General features: G+C 41.5%; 1 protein-coding gene across 1 annotated transcript in view; it reads right to left on the reverse strand.

The window, feature by feature from the left end:
* Nucleotides 1–10,733: 10,733 nt before the first annotated feature.
* LOC311005992 (NLR family CARD domain-containing protein 3-like) overlaps nucleotides 10,734–16,708 on the reverse strand; it is a gene marked incomplete at its 5' end in the record, with an annotated part of 40,732 nt that continues 34,757 nt past the window's right edge. Inside the window, 2 exons of the mRNA XM_083998592.1 lie at nucleotides 10,734–11,317; nucleotides 11,606–11,652. Coding sequence (XP_083854718.1) covers nucleotides 10,791–11,317; nucleotides 11,606–11,652 — 574 coding nt within the window. The 3' untranslated portion in view covers nucleotides 10,734–10,790. The remainder of the gene's footprint in view (nucleotides 11,318–11,605; nucleotides 11,653–16,708) is intronic.

The raw sequence follows: 16,708 nt of genomic DNA on the forward strand, positions 1-16,708 counted from the left end.
TGTTATGTTAATCAGTCAGGAGGACATGCAGTCAAAGACTGATACAGTTGAAGTGCAGGTTAGCCGGTCTCTCTCTTCATCTGTCCCTCCTTGGTTGGAAACCTGACAAATCTTTAATTATGGAGGCCACTACGATGTAAAATCGATGCTACAGATTGAAAAAAAAGGGAAGCTGGGTAAAGCCAGGATACTCAAAGAAAACCTTTTTTTCCTCTTTTCTTTTTTTTTTGTCTTCTCTGCCAGACTGCTTTCTACCCCCAATGGCACTCCCAAGATTTCTGAGAAAATGTCCTATTTTGTAATGCAATCTTACATTTGGAGGATGGAAGCCACAGTTGTGTAACCTAAAGTCTCTATTCATTTATTTATTTATTTTTAATTTTGATTAACATTTTTTGACTCTCTCTCATTGGTAATGGTAAAATGGCCTTTGTCCCACATTGTTTTTTGGGGTAGGCTATCTGTTCACACTACCTCTCAGTGAAAATGCAGAGGTTTCATGTGTTTGTGGAGCAACTGGCGCCAATAGTATGAATGGAAAGTTAGTGAGTGTGCTGGAGTTTTTTTTTTCAAGCAGAAGAAATTTCAATACAAAATACATTTTGAAACTGAGCTAAACAGGTCAGCATTCCAATAAAAGTTTAACACAGTAACAGATGGATCAGGAAAGCCATGAAATTAAAAAAGAGTGTGCTGGAGTTTCTGAGAGTTTCTACGCCGTGAAGAACCCGGAAGTTGCCGGGGCCGCACGTGGAGCACCACCAGCGCAGGTGCGACAGATTACGTAAACAGGGCACGCAAGGACAAGCTACGTGCTAAGCTAACCCGCTCATGATAGCAGTTACTACATTCGTGTTAGCAAATGTTCCCTGCCTCGTCAACAAAGTGGATAAAATTACACCAGAGCTTCTCGATGCAGTGTGAAGAACTGCCGTGTTTCTCTTCCCATGGAAAACCAGAGCACCGCCAGCAGCCTGAGATCCACCTGGAGGGACTGATGCTTCATGGCGCCGACAGAGTAACTTGGCTAGCCGGTAAGCTAAGCTGTTTTCAATGATCAAACCCAAAGAAAAAAAAGATAATGATGATAATAATAACAGCAATAACCCCAATCCAAACTTTCCCTCGAGTGTAGTCTTCACAATAAACTAAGCTAACGAGCTGCTGGACTGAAAAACAGATATAAGTTGCACTGAACTAAATAAGAAACACATTTCCTCTCTGTCTGCCTCCACCCTTACCCATCATGACCACTCAGTCTACACGTCCGTCCCACAAAAGCTGCAGAAAATCTGCAGTAGCCAGGATGACAAAGCCCTGCTGGGCCTGGTTTTCTGCAAACAGCTCTGACTCGATGACGTCTCAATCTTCTGTCAGCTAATAACATTTTTTATAAGACTTAAAGGACATTGAATACTGCGTAATAGTACTTCAACACATCCTGCTCCTGAAAGTTAAACTCCTCCAAGCTGTTGTCTCCCACTCAGCAGCTTTAACCAGCTAGGAAATTAAAAAGAATTAAGGGGCAATTATATGAATACTGCTGAGATTAAACCTTTAAATAAAACATTTCAGTAATTGGCAAATAATTGGGTGCTTTGGTTTTATTCCTCCTTTGAGACAAGTGTAAACCATTTGCCACAGAGGAGAGGTGTAATTATTATTCCTCTCATAAAAGCCTCACTTTGAAATTCTTCCCAGGTAGCAGAGACAGAGCCAGTGAATGCACAAAAAAGATTTTAAACCAATATTTTCCCACTAATCTTGCATAGTCTAGTCACTGCCTACAAAGATGGCCAGCTCTGTACAATTTGTCTAGGTGCATTGTACCACACAAGTAGCACAAGTAGGCTAAAGGTAATCTCAGAGATTGTGGGACGTGAAAAAAAGGGAGGCTGGTGGATTCAGTGTGTGGTGTTTGACCACAACCATCAGATTGGTGTCACCCTTTGCTAAGGCGAGTGCCACATTGGGAATCCCCTCAGATCTCAGACTTGACAAAGGACTCAGTTCAAGGATTAGGCTATGTGGTGGAAAAGCAGAGTTAGACACGTTGGGTACAAGGAGTCTCTCCAACATACATGCGTGAGTGCAATGAGCAAAAATACTTTCAAGTCTAGACAGTGAAAATGAAACTAGCTGTTGTGAGAGTGTATTGACAATGCAACTGATTGTTTAGCTCTGATTTATTCCGACAACATTCCTACTATCATTGCTTGGCAGGCTGCTAATGGCCGCTTTATTGTGAGGGCTGATTTGGGCTGCTCTTTCTGATTTGCAGTCAATTCATTTTATAAACATGGGAGTGACAAATCCATCTGAAATGTCGTTATTTGTTTATTGACTTTAAATAAAATCACATTATGATCATGATTACATCATGTTGTTATTATTCCACAAGTGTTTGTAGTACTTTGCATGAAAAAACATGGTCTCCCACAGTCAAAGCTCTGAGTACCACTGAGAATTACTGTATTATGATTTATTAATTGATATCAGAAAATATCCTCATTACTCGGTGCTGCACTTACCCGTTCTCTTGTATACATTTCTCCCATTTTTATCACTATTTTTGCACATTTAACAGAACAATGCACATATAAAGTTATATTCTTATCTTTTCACTTTGTATACTTTAGTCGTATATGCTGCATTAATTTGTTGTACAGTGTGTCTTTTTATGTCTGCAAACTTACTGTTGAAACATAAGACTTTCCCAGTTCAGGATTAACAAAGTATACCTATATTGATAATAAACAACCAAAATCCTGTAACACTCTATTGTGGTATAGCTACCACAATAACTGCTAACTGTACTATATTTACCTAAACTCACAATAATCTTCTGTATGAACAATAAGACAAATTAAAATAGATTAAAAGAAATCTGTTCTGAGACAAGAAACTGCCTCAATGGCTTTCATGAATTCCTCTAATTAATCTAATTTGGTTGATGGAGAGAGGGGAGTCAAATTCAAATCAAAATCAAATTTGAGTGAGATTTTGAATTAACGTTAAATATTTCTGACCTAAATGACTGAGACAGCGTGCCTTTGCTATCTGCAAATTATTTACTGTATGACCACTGCATTGCCTTTCTAAATGACTCAGCTGCATAAGTAGAATAATTGGCTCCTCTGAGCTCACTGCATCATCATTCACTCTGTTCTTTTAGTTTTTCATGTCAAATGAAACGAGCTTTGAAAATGAATAATAACCTTTTCTAATGTTGCGTGCAGCTCATTCGCATGTGCTACAGAATCACATACAAAGCATCTTCAAAGGGCCATGCATACCATGTTTAACATGCTGAAGCATGAACACTTTGTACAGTCAGTGTGTTGTCATCAGGAATCATCAGGAGGAATGAGACAGAGGCTGAACTCAGGTCTAAGGGAATGATGTTAGGAATTTACTCAAACTTCTTTTTGGAATGTTTTTAATCTAAAAAGGGTGATTACCGTATATGACCAAATAGTCGCCCGCGTGCTCTAAAAGCTGCCGGGGGTCTGACCTCATTCAGCATATTAAACGCCCGGGCGTTTAATTAATTACACTGGTATTTGCATCTGCGATATTGAAGCATTCAGGGCTTCAAATTGCAAGGAACAGCCAGAGGAAGCTTGAGCACAGGGGAACTTTAAAAAAGTCACGCCCACTCTTGAATAACCATAAGCACTTGTATGTGTGCCTGTGTGTGTTCGTGTGTCCATGTGTGTGTCCATGTGGTTGTGTGTGTGTGTCCGTGTGTGTTCATGTGTCCGTGTGTGTGTGTTGATTGTGTGCTGATTGCTGTTTATTGGTATCCCAGGTGTGTGGGCTGACGGTGGCAGCTGATGGCAGTGAAGACGACAGTTGTGTTACAGTGGGTAACACGGTTGTGTTGTGTACAGTGTGTTAGTTTTGTTCCAGTAGTGCTACACTGACCTCCTTGTTCTTTGCAAATAATGGTCTGGCGCTGGTGATTGCAAAAATAAATAGTTGCCTGTTGCAAATTCCCACCTGGGTCTTATAAACGCCTCGGCTCCAAGTTGATTTAGCATATTAATTGCCCGGGCTACTAAATGGTCATGTACAGTATGTTAAACCAGACCAAATATCTCTTTTTGACTCCCTTTATTTGTTGGCACTTATTTCTAGAGAGATTTAAAAATATAAAGTGTTATAATTGTTGAGGCTACAGTTTTATAGTTGCTGCTTAGAGTTGATTGACTGAAAATTATTCTAACAATTGATTCATTGTTTAAGTCACTGAGTATTTCTCTGGGCATGGTTGATCCAGACTGAAATGTCTCAACATCAACTGAGTGGATTACCATGAAATTTGGTGCAGTCATTCATGGGCCCCAGAGGATGAAACTGATTATTTCTCTTGACTTTTCCCTCCAGCCCTGCCAGCAGTTTCCACCTCTCCAATGAAAAATCTTAGAGACAGATTGGGATAAAACCTTGTACTCAGTCAGGGCTCAATGACACTGAATCCTAATCACCTTGGTGACCTCCTTTCCTCTTTTCCTTTTCCTCCAGCACCATCATAATGCTGACTTTTTCAGGTTTCAGTGAATGTTTGCTGTTTGCTGCATTTAGCATGTTAAACTACAATTGTGTAAGCATGGCAGCTATAAGATCTGTATACTGGGTAGCTCAAAACATCGCTGTCCCTCGACTGTTAGTGTTCAAGCAGAAATGCCAAACATCTGATGGTTCCAGATTATTAAAATGCAAAAGGGATGTGCTGTGAATTAAGTCTAAATTGCTATGGGAAATTCCCACTTTTATTTAAACTAAATGATTAATAATGTGTGGCGACAGAGGAAGCACATTTATTCCTGTCTCTCTTAGAGTTGTGATTTGAATTGACAAACGTGTTGATTCAGAATATGGTTAAATTTAATTCAACTCCTTAAAAATTTCCCCACAGACAGATTCTTGTGGCAAAAGATTCAGCGGACACCTCATGTCAAAATAAGAGACCCTCATTGAAGACTTTAGAGTATGATTACTATGCTCAAGAAATCTTTGGTGTGAAAATAATCCTTATTGCAATTCTGCTCTCTCACCGAGAAGAGATGCTATTTGTCACTCTTTCAGCTCTCTGCTCCAACTTTCCAAAGTCTGAGACATGCAGGGGCTTAATGGGCTAAATGAGTGTCACCAGGTCCTAATGCATTAGGCACTGTTGTAATTCACTGAAACTGATTATATTAGGGGAAGGACATGATGCTCTCACGATGTCCAGCTAACAAAGCCTGCCTTCAGGCCACAGCCACTCTTATGGCAGGTTGAAAAACAAGAAAAGAGGAAAAGAAAAAGAGGCAAATGCAATTTTACAGAGCAGCTGGTGTTAAACTCTTAAAAAGCCTGGCGTATGCAGTTTGCATTTCCAAAAAGCTCAGCATGTATACATTTGCCGGGGTTAATGCACGTTTATTTGTGTCTGACGATGTATGTAAATTACCTTAATTTATTAAAATTCCACCCAAATGCTTTATTAATGAATATTCATCTCTTCCAATGAGCTTCTTTGAGTTCAGTGACTGAAAAAGAACACAATGAATATATGAATGCTAATGCTGAGGAGTTGGTGTGTTCACTGTGGTTTGTGTGTGTAAAATGCCAATGGACTACTCACACTTGGCCATTCATTAAAAAAACTAAGAAACAAACCAGACAGAAATGGGGCATAACATATTTATCAGTGGCTACATTTGCACGTACAGTATAATGTTTTTTTTCTTTTCAGTAAAACAGACTTCATGGATACTAACGTCCTCAAACTACGTCATCTGCTGCGTATGTGTTGTATATGTCGCCTGCCTGTATCTTGTTCTTTTTTGTCCACTTGCCTCTCTCTTTCTCAGTAGTTGAGTTGAATATTAAATATTGAACACCCAGCTAACAAGGGCCGAGCCTCTCGAGCTGGGCAGAGATGTGTAAAGTTGAAAGGGCTGTGTGCCCGGCATGAAAGTGAGGGAGTAGGATTCACAAGATTACTCTTTTCAAAGGCTCAGATTCAAGGGATGGGTTTAGGCCTGGGACGATAATCAATAAATCAATTAATCGCACGATAAATGAAAATGAACTCGATAGTTTTTCCGGCCTCGATAAATCGCCATGTGCGCACGTATTTGTTTTCCTGGTCTCTGGCTTCCAACCAGGCTGGATGACAAGAGGCTTCACTCTGTGCATCTGTCTCAGCACCAGGCCGTTTGTTTTGCAGAATGAAAGGAGTGAACCCTCTTCTCAGTCATCCAGGATCTTTGTTTCCCAGAATGCATTTGGCAGCAACCGGCAGCGCTAGCTGTAAAGCTAAGCAGCTAAAAGCTATTTTACGTAATTCTTGCTGCGGCGCTGTTAACACGTCACTTTTTAAAGTTTTAATATTTTTTCATGCCAGAAAGTCACAGTTTAGATCCCCAGTCTGTGGTCAGTTTATCCACATATCGCCTGTTGGGAGTTTTCCTCCGACGTTTTTGGAGCTAATGTGGTAGCAGCGAGCAGGAGGAGCGGGGCTTCCCACAGTCTGCAGCCGTCTGCAGCAGCTCACGGGCCGGTGTCTGGTCAACCTCCGTCATTGGGGGAGAAAACGACTAAGAAAACTTATCAGCAGGTTTTTAGAGGTTTACCACCGGCTGGTTTAATACTTTTTAGGAGATAAATGCTAGTCTCATTGATGAAATCTTACATCTGTGGAAGTCACATTAGTTTGTTTGAATGAGAAGTGGAGCTTCAGGTGTATAATGTTATTGGACAGAAGAGCTGCACTGCACTGTTTATTATTTTTTGTTTATTTTATTTATTTAGGATAGTAGCTATATAAGTTCTTGTCATTCCAATTACAATGGTTAAAAAAAATACTCATGAGAAATAAAAGTTTATCGCATTTAAAAGGGTCTACTCGCATTATTATGAAATATTATTATTATATTAGTGGTTAATTTGTTCTAAAAAAAAGTGTCAATAATATCGTTTATCGTCAATAATTTGTTGGACAATATATCGTCCAGCAAAATTTATTATCGTCCCAGGCCTAGATGGGTTCCTTAAACTCGAAGTCACCCGGGAATTCTTCCACTTCCGCTGTCTCTAATATGTGTGTATGCAAAGGGATAGGTGTGTGTTGAAGAAAGGGAAAACAGTACTACAGTTGGAGGAAGCAGAGAGGAAAAAAAGGAAAGTGTTTCATTGGAGCGATCTGGATTTGAGTCTGGGTTATGTAACTCCACTGTCCTTATTTGCCTTGTCAGGTGTTTTTGAATCCAAATGACAAATGCCAGACACAGTAAGGGAAGGCCAGCAAAAACAGAATGAGCATTATATGCTGTACATGTCAGCCTGCAGATTTAAAAAAAATAGATCGCACAAATAGTTCTTTCCTGCTTATACTGGAGTGTAATTATCATTCATATTGCACAATAAAGCTACTGTAATGAAATGTATAATGTAAAAAATATCGCCTGAAGTAACAGAATTCTACAGTGTTTTACAACTTGCACCTTTTACTGACATGGTTCATTCCAACCAGGCTCCCAAAAGTCATTTTCAGTGGTGGTGAGCAGCTGAGTAAAAGCTCTAAAAACCCACAACAAGTAGAAGATATTGATTGATTGATTTGGAAAAAAAACATGACCAAAATTAATGCTGATAATGATGGATGTAGGTAACCAACAGTTTACTGTTACGATTCATAGGACATTAATATGTCAATGTTGTGTTTACAGCTTGATGTTTTGGCCACTTGGTGTTTACAGAGAAACCTGACAACCCATCATCATCTTACAAACTTGTCACAGTGAGTATTATCAAACATGAGAATTGTCTCTTTTTACCTGCTAAATGTTCGACTATGTCCATGAGACAGTGGGTAATTTTGTTGATCTGCTGTTTGCTGCTGGATAGGTATAGGTACATGAAGTCGATCAAATCTGAAACACACTTTAAGTAATCTCAAAAGATTTCACCTGAGTAAACTACCTTTGATCACTAGTTGCTCTGTGGGTTTTCTTGTTGGTGATTAAGCCTATTGATGTCAGCATTACAACATTCATATATTTCTATGAACTTGGTGTCAGAAGAATTTTTGTATTAAATTGCTGCTAATTCAAATGGAATATTTCATACAGGTTCATACTGCAGCTTCACACTACAACAATACACAGACATATTTTATCTTTTTTTTTTTTCCCTCACATTGACGGAAAACATTTTTTTGAGGACATCTTTATTCAAATGTGTTAATCACCAAATTAACCAGGACTAAAATATTGTCACTATTAGTGTGATTGCTTTTTAATATCATGGATGCAAACAGCGCGCCGAAAAGCGAAACTCGCTTTTTTCATGACCAATTAGGTGACTTGTGTGAATCGTTCAGATCCGAAGAGTTTTTGTTTTGAGGGGGAGGGGGGGGGGGTCTCAGCGTCTCAGCTCGGGTCAGTAAAATGTTTTTCTAACAGGCTGACAGTGACAATCACGTGAAACTGAGGCGAACTCATTCATGGTTGTCTCTGATTATACTGATAACAGCCTACCTCCAATGTAGACGCGCGACATGCGCGCTCATTAAAGCGGCGCGTATCCGCGTACATCGGTGCGACAGCGACGCCCCCGTGCATGTCCGTGGAGCTGTGATGTCCGTGGAGCTGTGCGCCGCGGACATGCACGGTTCCCTACGTTGCTGTGTCAGGCAGGTGTCTCCACGGAGCTCTGCCCCGTTTCAGAGCTGAAGGAAGCCCTGAGTGGAAAGATGTCGCCTCCGCGATGTAGAATGTGTTCAATTAAAGTGAAACTAACACATTATATAGGCCTATATGTCCATTACACACTGAATGAAACATCCCATGTCTTTATTTATTCAGTTTATTTTAATAGTAATAATTATGACTAACATTCAGTGAAGACCTAAAAATCAGTATCTCCAAAATGGAAATATTGCAAAGGTTTTTTTTTTTTTTAAAGCATTTTTAATATAGAAATGTTGACCTTCTGAAAACTATGTCCATCTATATGCACTCAATACTTGGTTGGGGTTGAACTACTGGAAATTGCCTTTCCGTGATATTGTAATGTACTTATTTGTTAATGGTGAGCACCCCCCCCCGGGAAATTCCTCTCTTTTTTGGTCCTGACCCGTTTGCATCCCTGTAATATATATTTTGAAGAAATACTAGTGCAGCCTTAGAAACTTAATTACACCACTGAATCTTCCATCAACAGCCCACATGCAGCCTTTATTTCTTCTGTGGTGATACGTCATGTTGTCTGTGGATCTAAGCAGTCTGTGGATTCCTTTTTAAAAAAACATTAAAGCAGAAGTAAGCGGAATGTTTGTGTTAATATAAGTCTTAAATAGTTATATCTTCCGACGGCAATCACTTATATAGAGTGTTTGGTCCGAAACACGGGTCTGTCAGTCACTCTGCTCTGCTGTAAGCCGAGGAGAAAACTTTCCTTGTATCCTACAACCTTTATCCAATGAGGAGAGAGAACGGCATAAAGGGGCGGTCCTCTCTGTGTGTGCAGCCAAGGGATGCGCGTGAATGTGGTGACGTAGGGACGAGGGCGGGGACTGCTAACTCCATCGGCTGACAAGAAGTTAGCCAAAATGACCGGATCGCTTACTTCTGCTTTAATTGAATAGTCTTCAGGGTTCATGAGGGTGGCTTGACGGACTGGTCGTTCGATTTAGTGTGCCCACATTCATACATGATGATTGATCAGCCCTCTCTGAAATGAGGTGATTCGCAGCAGTGTGTTGTCCTGGTCTTTGTGTGTGTACATCATGTTCATCAAGATATGCATTTGAATTTAGTAAATTACAGCAGATGGATTAGTAGTCATTTCTAAGGATCTTAATTCTCTTCCTCTGTTCTCAAACACTTCTACTTGAAAGAGCAAAATATTTTGATGGTTTTTGACAAATCTGCATGTCTGGCCACGGCTGATTGCGCCTCTTTGCGAATCGTTTTTATTGTCTTTTAAGTGGTGATTTAGAAACTGCTTCAAACTCACCTCACTTTCAAACACGACTAACATCCAACCGTTCCTATAACTCAAGAAACATTGAAGAGCATGCCTCACAGTCCGTCACTTTTGTGTGTCACTGGAAACTCTTTCATTGTGTTGTGAAGTTTTGCAGTTCATTTACGTATGTGAGGAGCAGGCACGCACGCACACACAGTGTGTATTTGCAAAAGAGATCAGTTAAGTTAAATAGAAAGCAGTTTATTTAACAAATTTGATTTTCAGGCAATCATGTTCTACATTACATAAAAACAAGAATAAAATAGTGGCTATTATGGCTGTGGTACAGTGGTCCTCTAGCAGACTGGGATAACTTACTGTAAAGGTCAACACTTTTATGACATTCAAGCCACATTTTCACATTTGAACATTTAATATATTGACGTGTAAATTCAACTTTGAATTTTGAAAAATAATTTTCTATGAACAGTTGTAAGAAAAACATTTGTAGAAAAAGATACAGTAATACTAATAATACTTTAATCAATTTCCGCTAATACTAAGTGAAACAAGTAAATGTATTCAAAAATATGTACACATGTTTACAGTACAGCAAATATTTGGATTACTATTTTGCAGTTTGGTAACAACATGGCAATGATGATCACTGTCTGTCTTCCTTTGCATTGTCAATATTAATTCATAGTATGTATATCAAAGAAAAACACCCCAACATAGGAATATTTCACATCATTGTTCTGAGCTGCTAATCTATCAAAATGTCATGTAGACCATGAAGTCATCACTTTTTCTCATCTCAGAGATGTTTACTCTATGTCACACAAAGTCACAGAGCCTTTCTTAAACCAGAAACCTGGGAAGAGCGGTTTGGTGAATTTGGCAGTGAAGGTGTGTATGAGTGTCAGCTCTCCTGATGAGACTGTGTAATAACTCAGAGAGCCACCTTCCCAATCCAGAAACACTGCTATTCTTTGGCAAGTGGGCTGTTTAATCTGTTTGGATGTCTTTCCATGTATGGCAGTATATCCAGTCTCTGAGCAGAGCAGACTCCAGGACATGTCATTGCATCCTAGGCCACCTCTTCTGTCCCATCTCCTTCCCACCTCTGCGTATGACACTGCGATACCAACCACTCCTTTCCACTCCACCTCCCAGTAGCAGAGGTCTTTCAGACCCTCCTGACAAAACACCTGAGTCCTCTTGAACCTTTTTTCATTTTCAGGTCGTGCGACCTTCTCCTCCACCTTGCGTACAGTTTTGACTTTTCTGTTCCCTTCACAGAGAATAAGTCTCTTGCTTGCTGTATCTTCATTGAACGTCGGGTGTGCAAAATCTGACAAAGCAAACAGAGTTCAGTTTGTTGATGTTTATGTGCACTTCGATGCCATGGACTATCCATCCATACAAAATGGCATCTAAATATGGTTTTTGATTGTACTTGTTAATTTGTTTGAAAACTTATAACTATTTACAAAAAAAGTATCAGATGACACATACTATCTTATTGCAATCCAGACTTACCTGTAAGTTTGGTGACAGGATAATCTCACCCTCATTTCAAAATTGTCAGCCTATATTGAAATTACAATACACTTGAAATTAGCTTCAGAGAAAGACTTACATTTCTTCAGTCCTGGTTTTAACCGATGTGCACAACAATGGTCCAAACTGTACAAAAAGAAGATATTAGTACTGTCAGGAACAGGAAATATCAATATCAGGAATTCAAGTTTGGAGAAACCTCAGGGTGAGCAACAGAGGAGGGATGCCTCACCCAGGACGTGCAGACATGCAATAGATGTTGTATACAGAGAAGAAAGCAGTTTATAATGCAGTATATGCAAAAACATGGAAATTATTAACAAGAATGAAGGCAGCTTCTGGTGGGAGGGATGCATGGAGAGCAGGCCAGCTTAATGGTAGGGTTAGAGATTCTGGAAAAATGGTTCTAGCAGGCCACATTTTGAAAGTACACATGTCAAAAGTCCCAGCCCCTTTCCTCAGACTGCTCTCTGAAGCCACACCTTCACTTTTCCGCGGACGTGGGTGAAGACACCCAACGCACATTGCCAGAGCTACACTGCCACCCACCAGACTGGAGTCTCTGATCATGCAAGCGGGAGGAGGGAGAGGGGGAGAGAGACGGCACCTTAATTGGGCGTAGGCAGAACTAGACATGAAGGCATCTGATTGGTTTTTTGCTCTTGGAGTGAAAAGCATGGATTGGTCAGAGTTTGTCAGTTCTGCAGCTTCCACAGAGGTCTGATTATTTTCGTTCCTTTTTCTGAATTCATAATGTATTGACTACTCTCAGGATAGAAGGACCATTTCACCCAGTAGTTGTTGTTCTGAACAGGATTACCAACTATAACTTTAATGGGGGTAGTGGATGGCAGACTGATTCATGAGAAGGGAGGGCAGGCCGGTTTAACAGCAGGGGAAAGGGGAGGGGGGGCGATGCAGGCAGCGGTTGGTGCACCGCTGCTTGCAGAGACAAAGGTTGCCATTATCTGAACAAAGCAGCAGTGGACCTCATAACCACCTAGTCAAGTAGAAAACCCTCCAGATGAAGAAAATCAACAACAAAGCATAAAATACATAGGCCTTCTTTATAGTCTTTACAGGTAGTGATAATATTCTAGATCAGAGGTCTTCAACAGGGGGTCCGCGACCCCTAGGGGGTCCACAGAGGTGCTGCAGGGGGGTCGCGAAAGTTTTGGTTGAGGGGAAAAAAAATATGAAAAAAGATATGGAAGTTATGAAAAAAAGATCCACTGTGAATATAGCGGTGTTCCCTGCTGCTGAACATCGGATTTTTACATACAAGTCCTTTGTTTTCCTATAATATAGCCTACAGTGGGTACTAGTTTCAAATGGACGTTTCCCTCACGGAAAGCGTGATTCACGCGTTGCGTGAAATTGTAGGTCACACTGTAGCCACTAGGTGGAAGCATCGTACTGAGATGCAGCTCAAAAGATTTTGGGATAATTACACGTTTGACCACAACGTAGCTGCAATGGAGAGTGGCGCTGTTCATAGGCCATAGGCTACTTAGTTTGCAGCTGTGGTCGAGAGAGCTAAAAGGTAAAGGTAAAAGGTACTTTATTTGTCACATATACAGCTAGTACAGTGAAATTCTTTCTCTGCATTTAACCCATCCCTGAGGAGCAGTGGGCAGCCACTGTGCGGCGCCTGGGGACCAACTCCAGATTATGAGCCAGTGCCTTTGGTCAGTGGCGCTGACTGGCGCTAGAGAGTGAATGGAGAGAGGGACCGCTACGCCGGTCAATCAGATCAATGTTGTTTTTTTTTTTTATTGTTTCACAGTGGTTACAGTACGTTCAATTGATAGCTTTCATGTGACGTCACGGCCCGTATGGAACGCCCCCCTGGCGGTCAAAACAATCCACTTCCCCGCTGTCCGCGGATTAGGACAAGGCAGAAAAACACACACTGCTCCCTGCTGCTTCAAAAATACCGGTGTTATGGCCCAACTGGTGTCTGATTTAACTGGTTACCGAACCGAACAACAGCTGTGCTGCACTTCCGTCCGCAGATTTGTCACAAATTCACAAATAAAGCCGCAGTTCACATGTTACTGCAGCCAATATGCGTCTGTGAGTGAACCTGTTCCGCCAATCTACAGACATCAGCGCCACACTACTCTCACTAGTCTGCACAACACTGCACAGTATGACAAAGCCTGTCATGTTAAAGTTACGAACTAATGGAAAACACTCTGAAAATACGCTAAACAACACCGGTCATCGTCCTCGCCGCGCCGCGGTCGGTCCCGACCCTCGTTACCGTGTCGCTGCCGCCGCGGGCGGTGCTGTTGCCGTGTCCGGTGGCGGGCGGTCCCGCCGGGTTACCATCGCCGCCGCCGCCGCCGGTCCTGCTGCTATCGGACCGCCGTCATCGTTGCCGTCGGTAGCGGTGCGTAGCAAAGCTCCGGGGGGTAAAGGGGGGGCAGCTGGTCACCATGCAGCCCAGCTAAGGGCTCTGGTTTGTGGGTGAGAGGAGCAGGGAGCCTGGGCTCAGTGGGCTGGAGCTCAGCTGTGGAGCCCAGCGGAGCTGCGGTACCAGGACGGTGTTCCCGTACAGGAAAGTTACAGGTACATTTCTACCACTTCAACGAGTTCAGAAACATTATTTTAAGATTAAAAAAAACTACAAAATGGGGCTTTTAATCAGAAACCAGTTGAGCCATAACACCGGAGGTATTGGTTGCAAGCGGTGGAGGATGATGGATTCTCCACCAGGTAATAAACATCGCCCAACTGGAGCTTCGGCAGGGAACTGGTCATTTTAAACAGCTCGTATACAGCAGCTGGTGTTGAATATGGGTCACAAGTGCCCAAAACTTCAAAAATGTTTTTATATCTTTCTTTCTCGGCCGCTGACAGATGATTTAAGTCATTACTCGGTTGTTTGTCCATAGAAAGTCCATTGCGGGGCCACTTTGGAATGTTGCTTTTTGACCGCCAGGTCCCTGGGAAGTGACGTCAGTGAAAGCTATCAATAGGATCAGTGGTTCTCATGGGGGTCCTGGACCCCTCCGTATTTTTGATCTCTCCTGTAGCCTGGCCGGGTCTGGCTCCAAGTTTGAGCAAATTGTCTCACATCTATTTTCTGCAAGTTCTCATGAATGTAACAATCCACTCATAGCCCATGATCGCTCGTTTAAACAGTTTCTAAGCTGCTTCGTCCGTGCCAGCAGCCTGGACCCGATGCGACTGGACTCACGAGCGGAGCATTAATACACATCTGTCAGCAGCTGCTCCAAACACACAATTTGAAGGGACAGATTAGATGTTGATTTTGATAACAGTGACTTTGTTGATACTACTTTAATCGTAGAATGGAACGACAACGGGCTGATTTCAGCCAAGAGCAGCAGGTTGTTTGAATGGAAAGTAGGCTACGAGTGATACAAAAAAGCTGATCACAGCCTGAAGCAACAGTGTTGCTGCAAATATAACAAGAGGAAGCTGAACATTGCGCTTTTAAATATAAAGCTTATCCAAACAAAAAATTAGAGCAACAACAACTGTCATTGTTTAAATTTGTGTTTTATATTGTTTTCATATATTTTACTGATTGTAATAGAATGCGAGTGTGTTTTACTGAAAGCGACACTGGGTGTGTGTATGAAAATCGCTACAGTGAACCGGTGCTTTGGTTTTTAGGTGCTCTACAATCTCATAGTTTTAAAGAAAACGGATTGATTGATTTTTACCTAACGAAATGGAACGAAAACAATATAGGCCAGGCCTATATTACATTACTATATTGTTGCAACTTTAGAAAATATAATCCAGGGGAAAAAAGGAAACATGGACCAAAACGGCTCAGTAATACACACAAAAATCCAAAAGAAACGAAAATGAACTAAAAAAACAACAACTAAACATCATGAAGTGGTCTCAATCTGTGTTTTACGCATGCCTCTGTGCGTCTGGCACATGTGTCTTGGAGTTCTGAATGGAGGCTGTATGTTCAGCTCCCCTTGCATGTGAAATGTATGACACGACGAAATTTCTTCACTTAGCCTATGAACTGAAAAGTGTGAGGAGAGCTACTGTAGGAACCGGTTTTTCTGTTCAAAGCAAACAGCTGTGTGAAGTACTGTGGGGGGCAGGACTTTTGTCTGACAACTTGAGTGAAGTATCCACAAACACACCCATTGGTCAGAGATAAAGAGGATGCTAATGTGTTACATTCAGGGCCGCCGCAAGGGGGGTGCAAACAAGGCGACCGCCTCGGGCCTCACGCTGTGGAGGCCTCGCGCCAGGAGAGGGGAAAAAACGGTCCGTAATTTCTCCAGTTTATCTCCCGATTTTGAAGGAAACCAGTAAGGGGGATATTTGCCACAGTATCTGGCAACCCTGGTCTGCCTGTGCCTCGCACCTCTGTCACTCGCTAGAGGCAGCGATGCGCCAAGTTACAGGCAGAGTTGACAGTCCACCTCCGTGATTTTGGCCGCCGCCTTGATCAAAGCGTGTGGGGCTGTTACCGGAGCTTTATTTTAAAACAACAACAACAACAACAACCTTTGTCATGGTGGAGCTGAGAACAGCTGAGTGTTCCTCTCCTACAGCTGACATGTGGTCTGTCACAGTGTCACAGTGAGTGCACCGTTCATTCAGTGGTTCTCAACCTTTTTTGAACCAACGCCCCCCTGACCATACCATGATCCTCTGACCCCCCCCCCCCCCAAAAAAAACAATGTTACAAAATTTCGCTTTAAACTTGTTTTCTACACTTATCTGTTACTTTATTCATATTTCACTGCTTTTGTGAAGCTAAGAACATATTTCAAGCACCAAAACAGTTTGTCCTCATGACGAAGGTGTGTTTTCACAAGGGATTTGAACATTTTCAAAAAGCGGACTTCAAATTTCCAGCATTTGACCTAAATTATTTATTTTTTACAGGTCTCTAGAACAAAAACGGCTCATGATGATGGTAATGAGGACGGAGCTGTCCATGGTTACTTAACCAAAAGTCTCTTGACATATCAAACAAAGAAAACTATGGACTATGGAAGTTTTAAGGCTCAAAATACAAACAATATCATGACGTAAACCCTATGTTGCGTTAAATTAGAATGTCCTATTGCGTGAGCAAAAAATTTTTGAGGATGCCCTCAAATCACTTATTTTGGGCACTAACTGGGGACCGAAAAGTTGGTAAACTGAATTTCGGAAACATTATCTTGGC

Source organism: Trachurus trachurus, assembly GCF_905171665.1.
Source record: "Trachurus trachurus genome assembly, chromosome: 22".
Classification (NCBI taxonomy): Eukaryota; Metazoa; Chordata; class Actinopteri; order Carangiformes; family Carangidae; genus Trachurus; species Trachurus trachurus.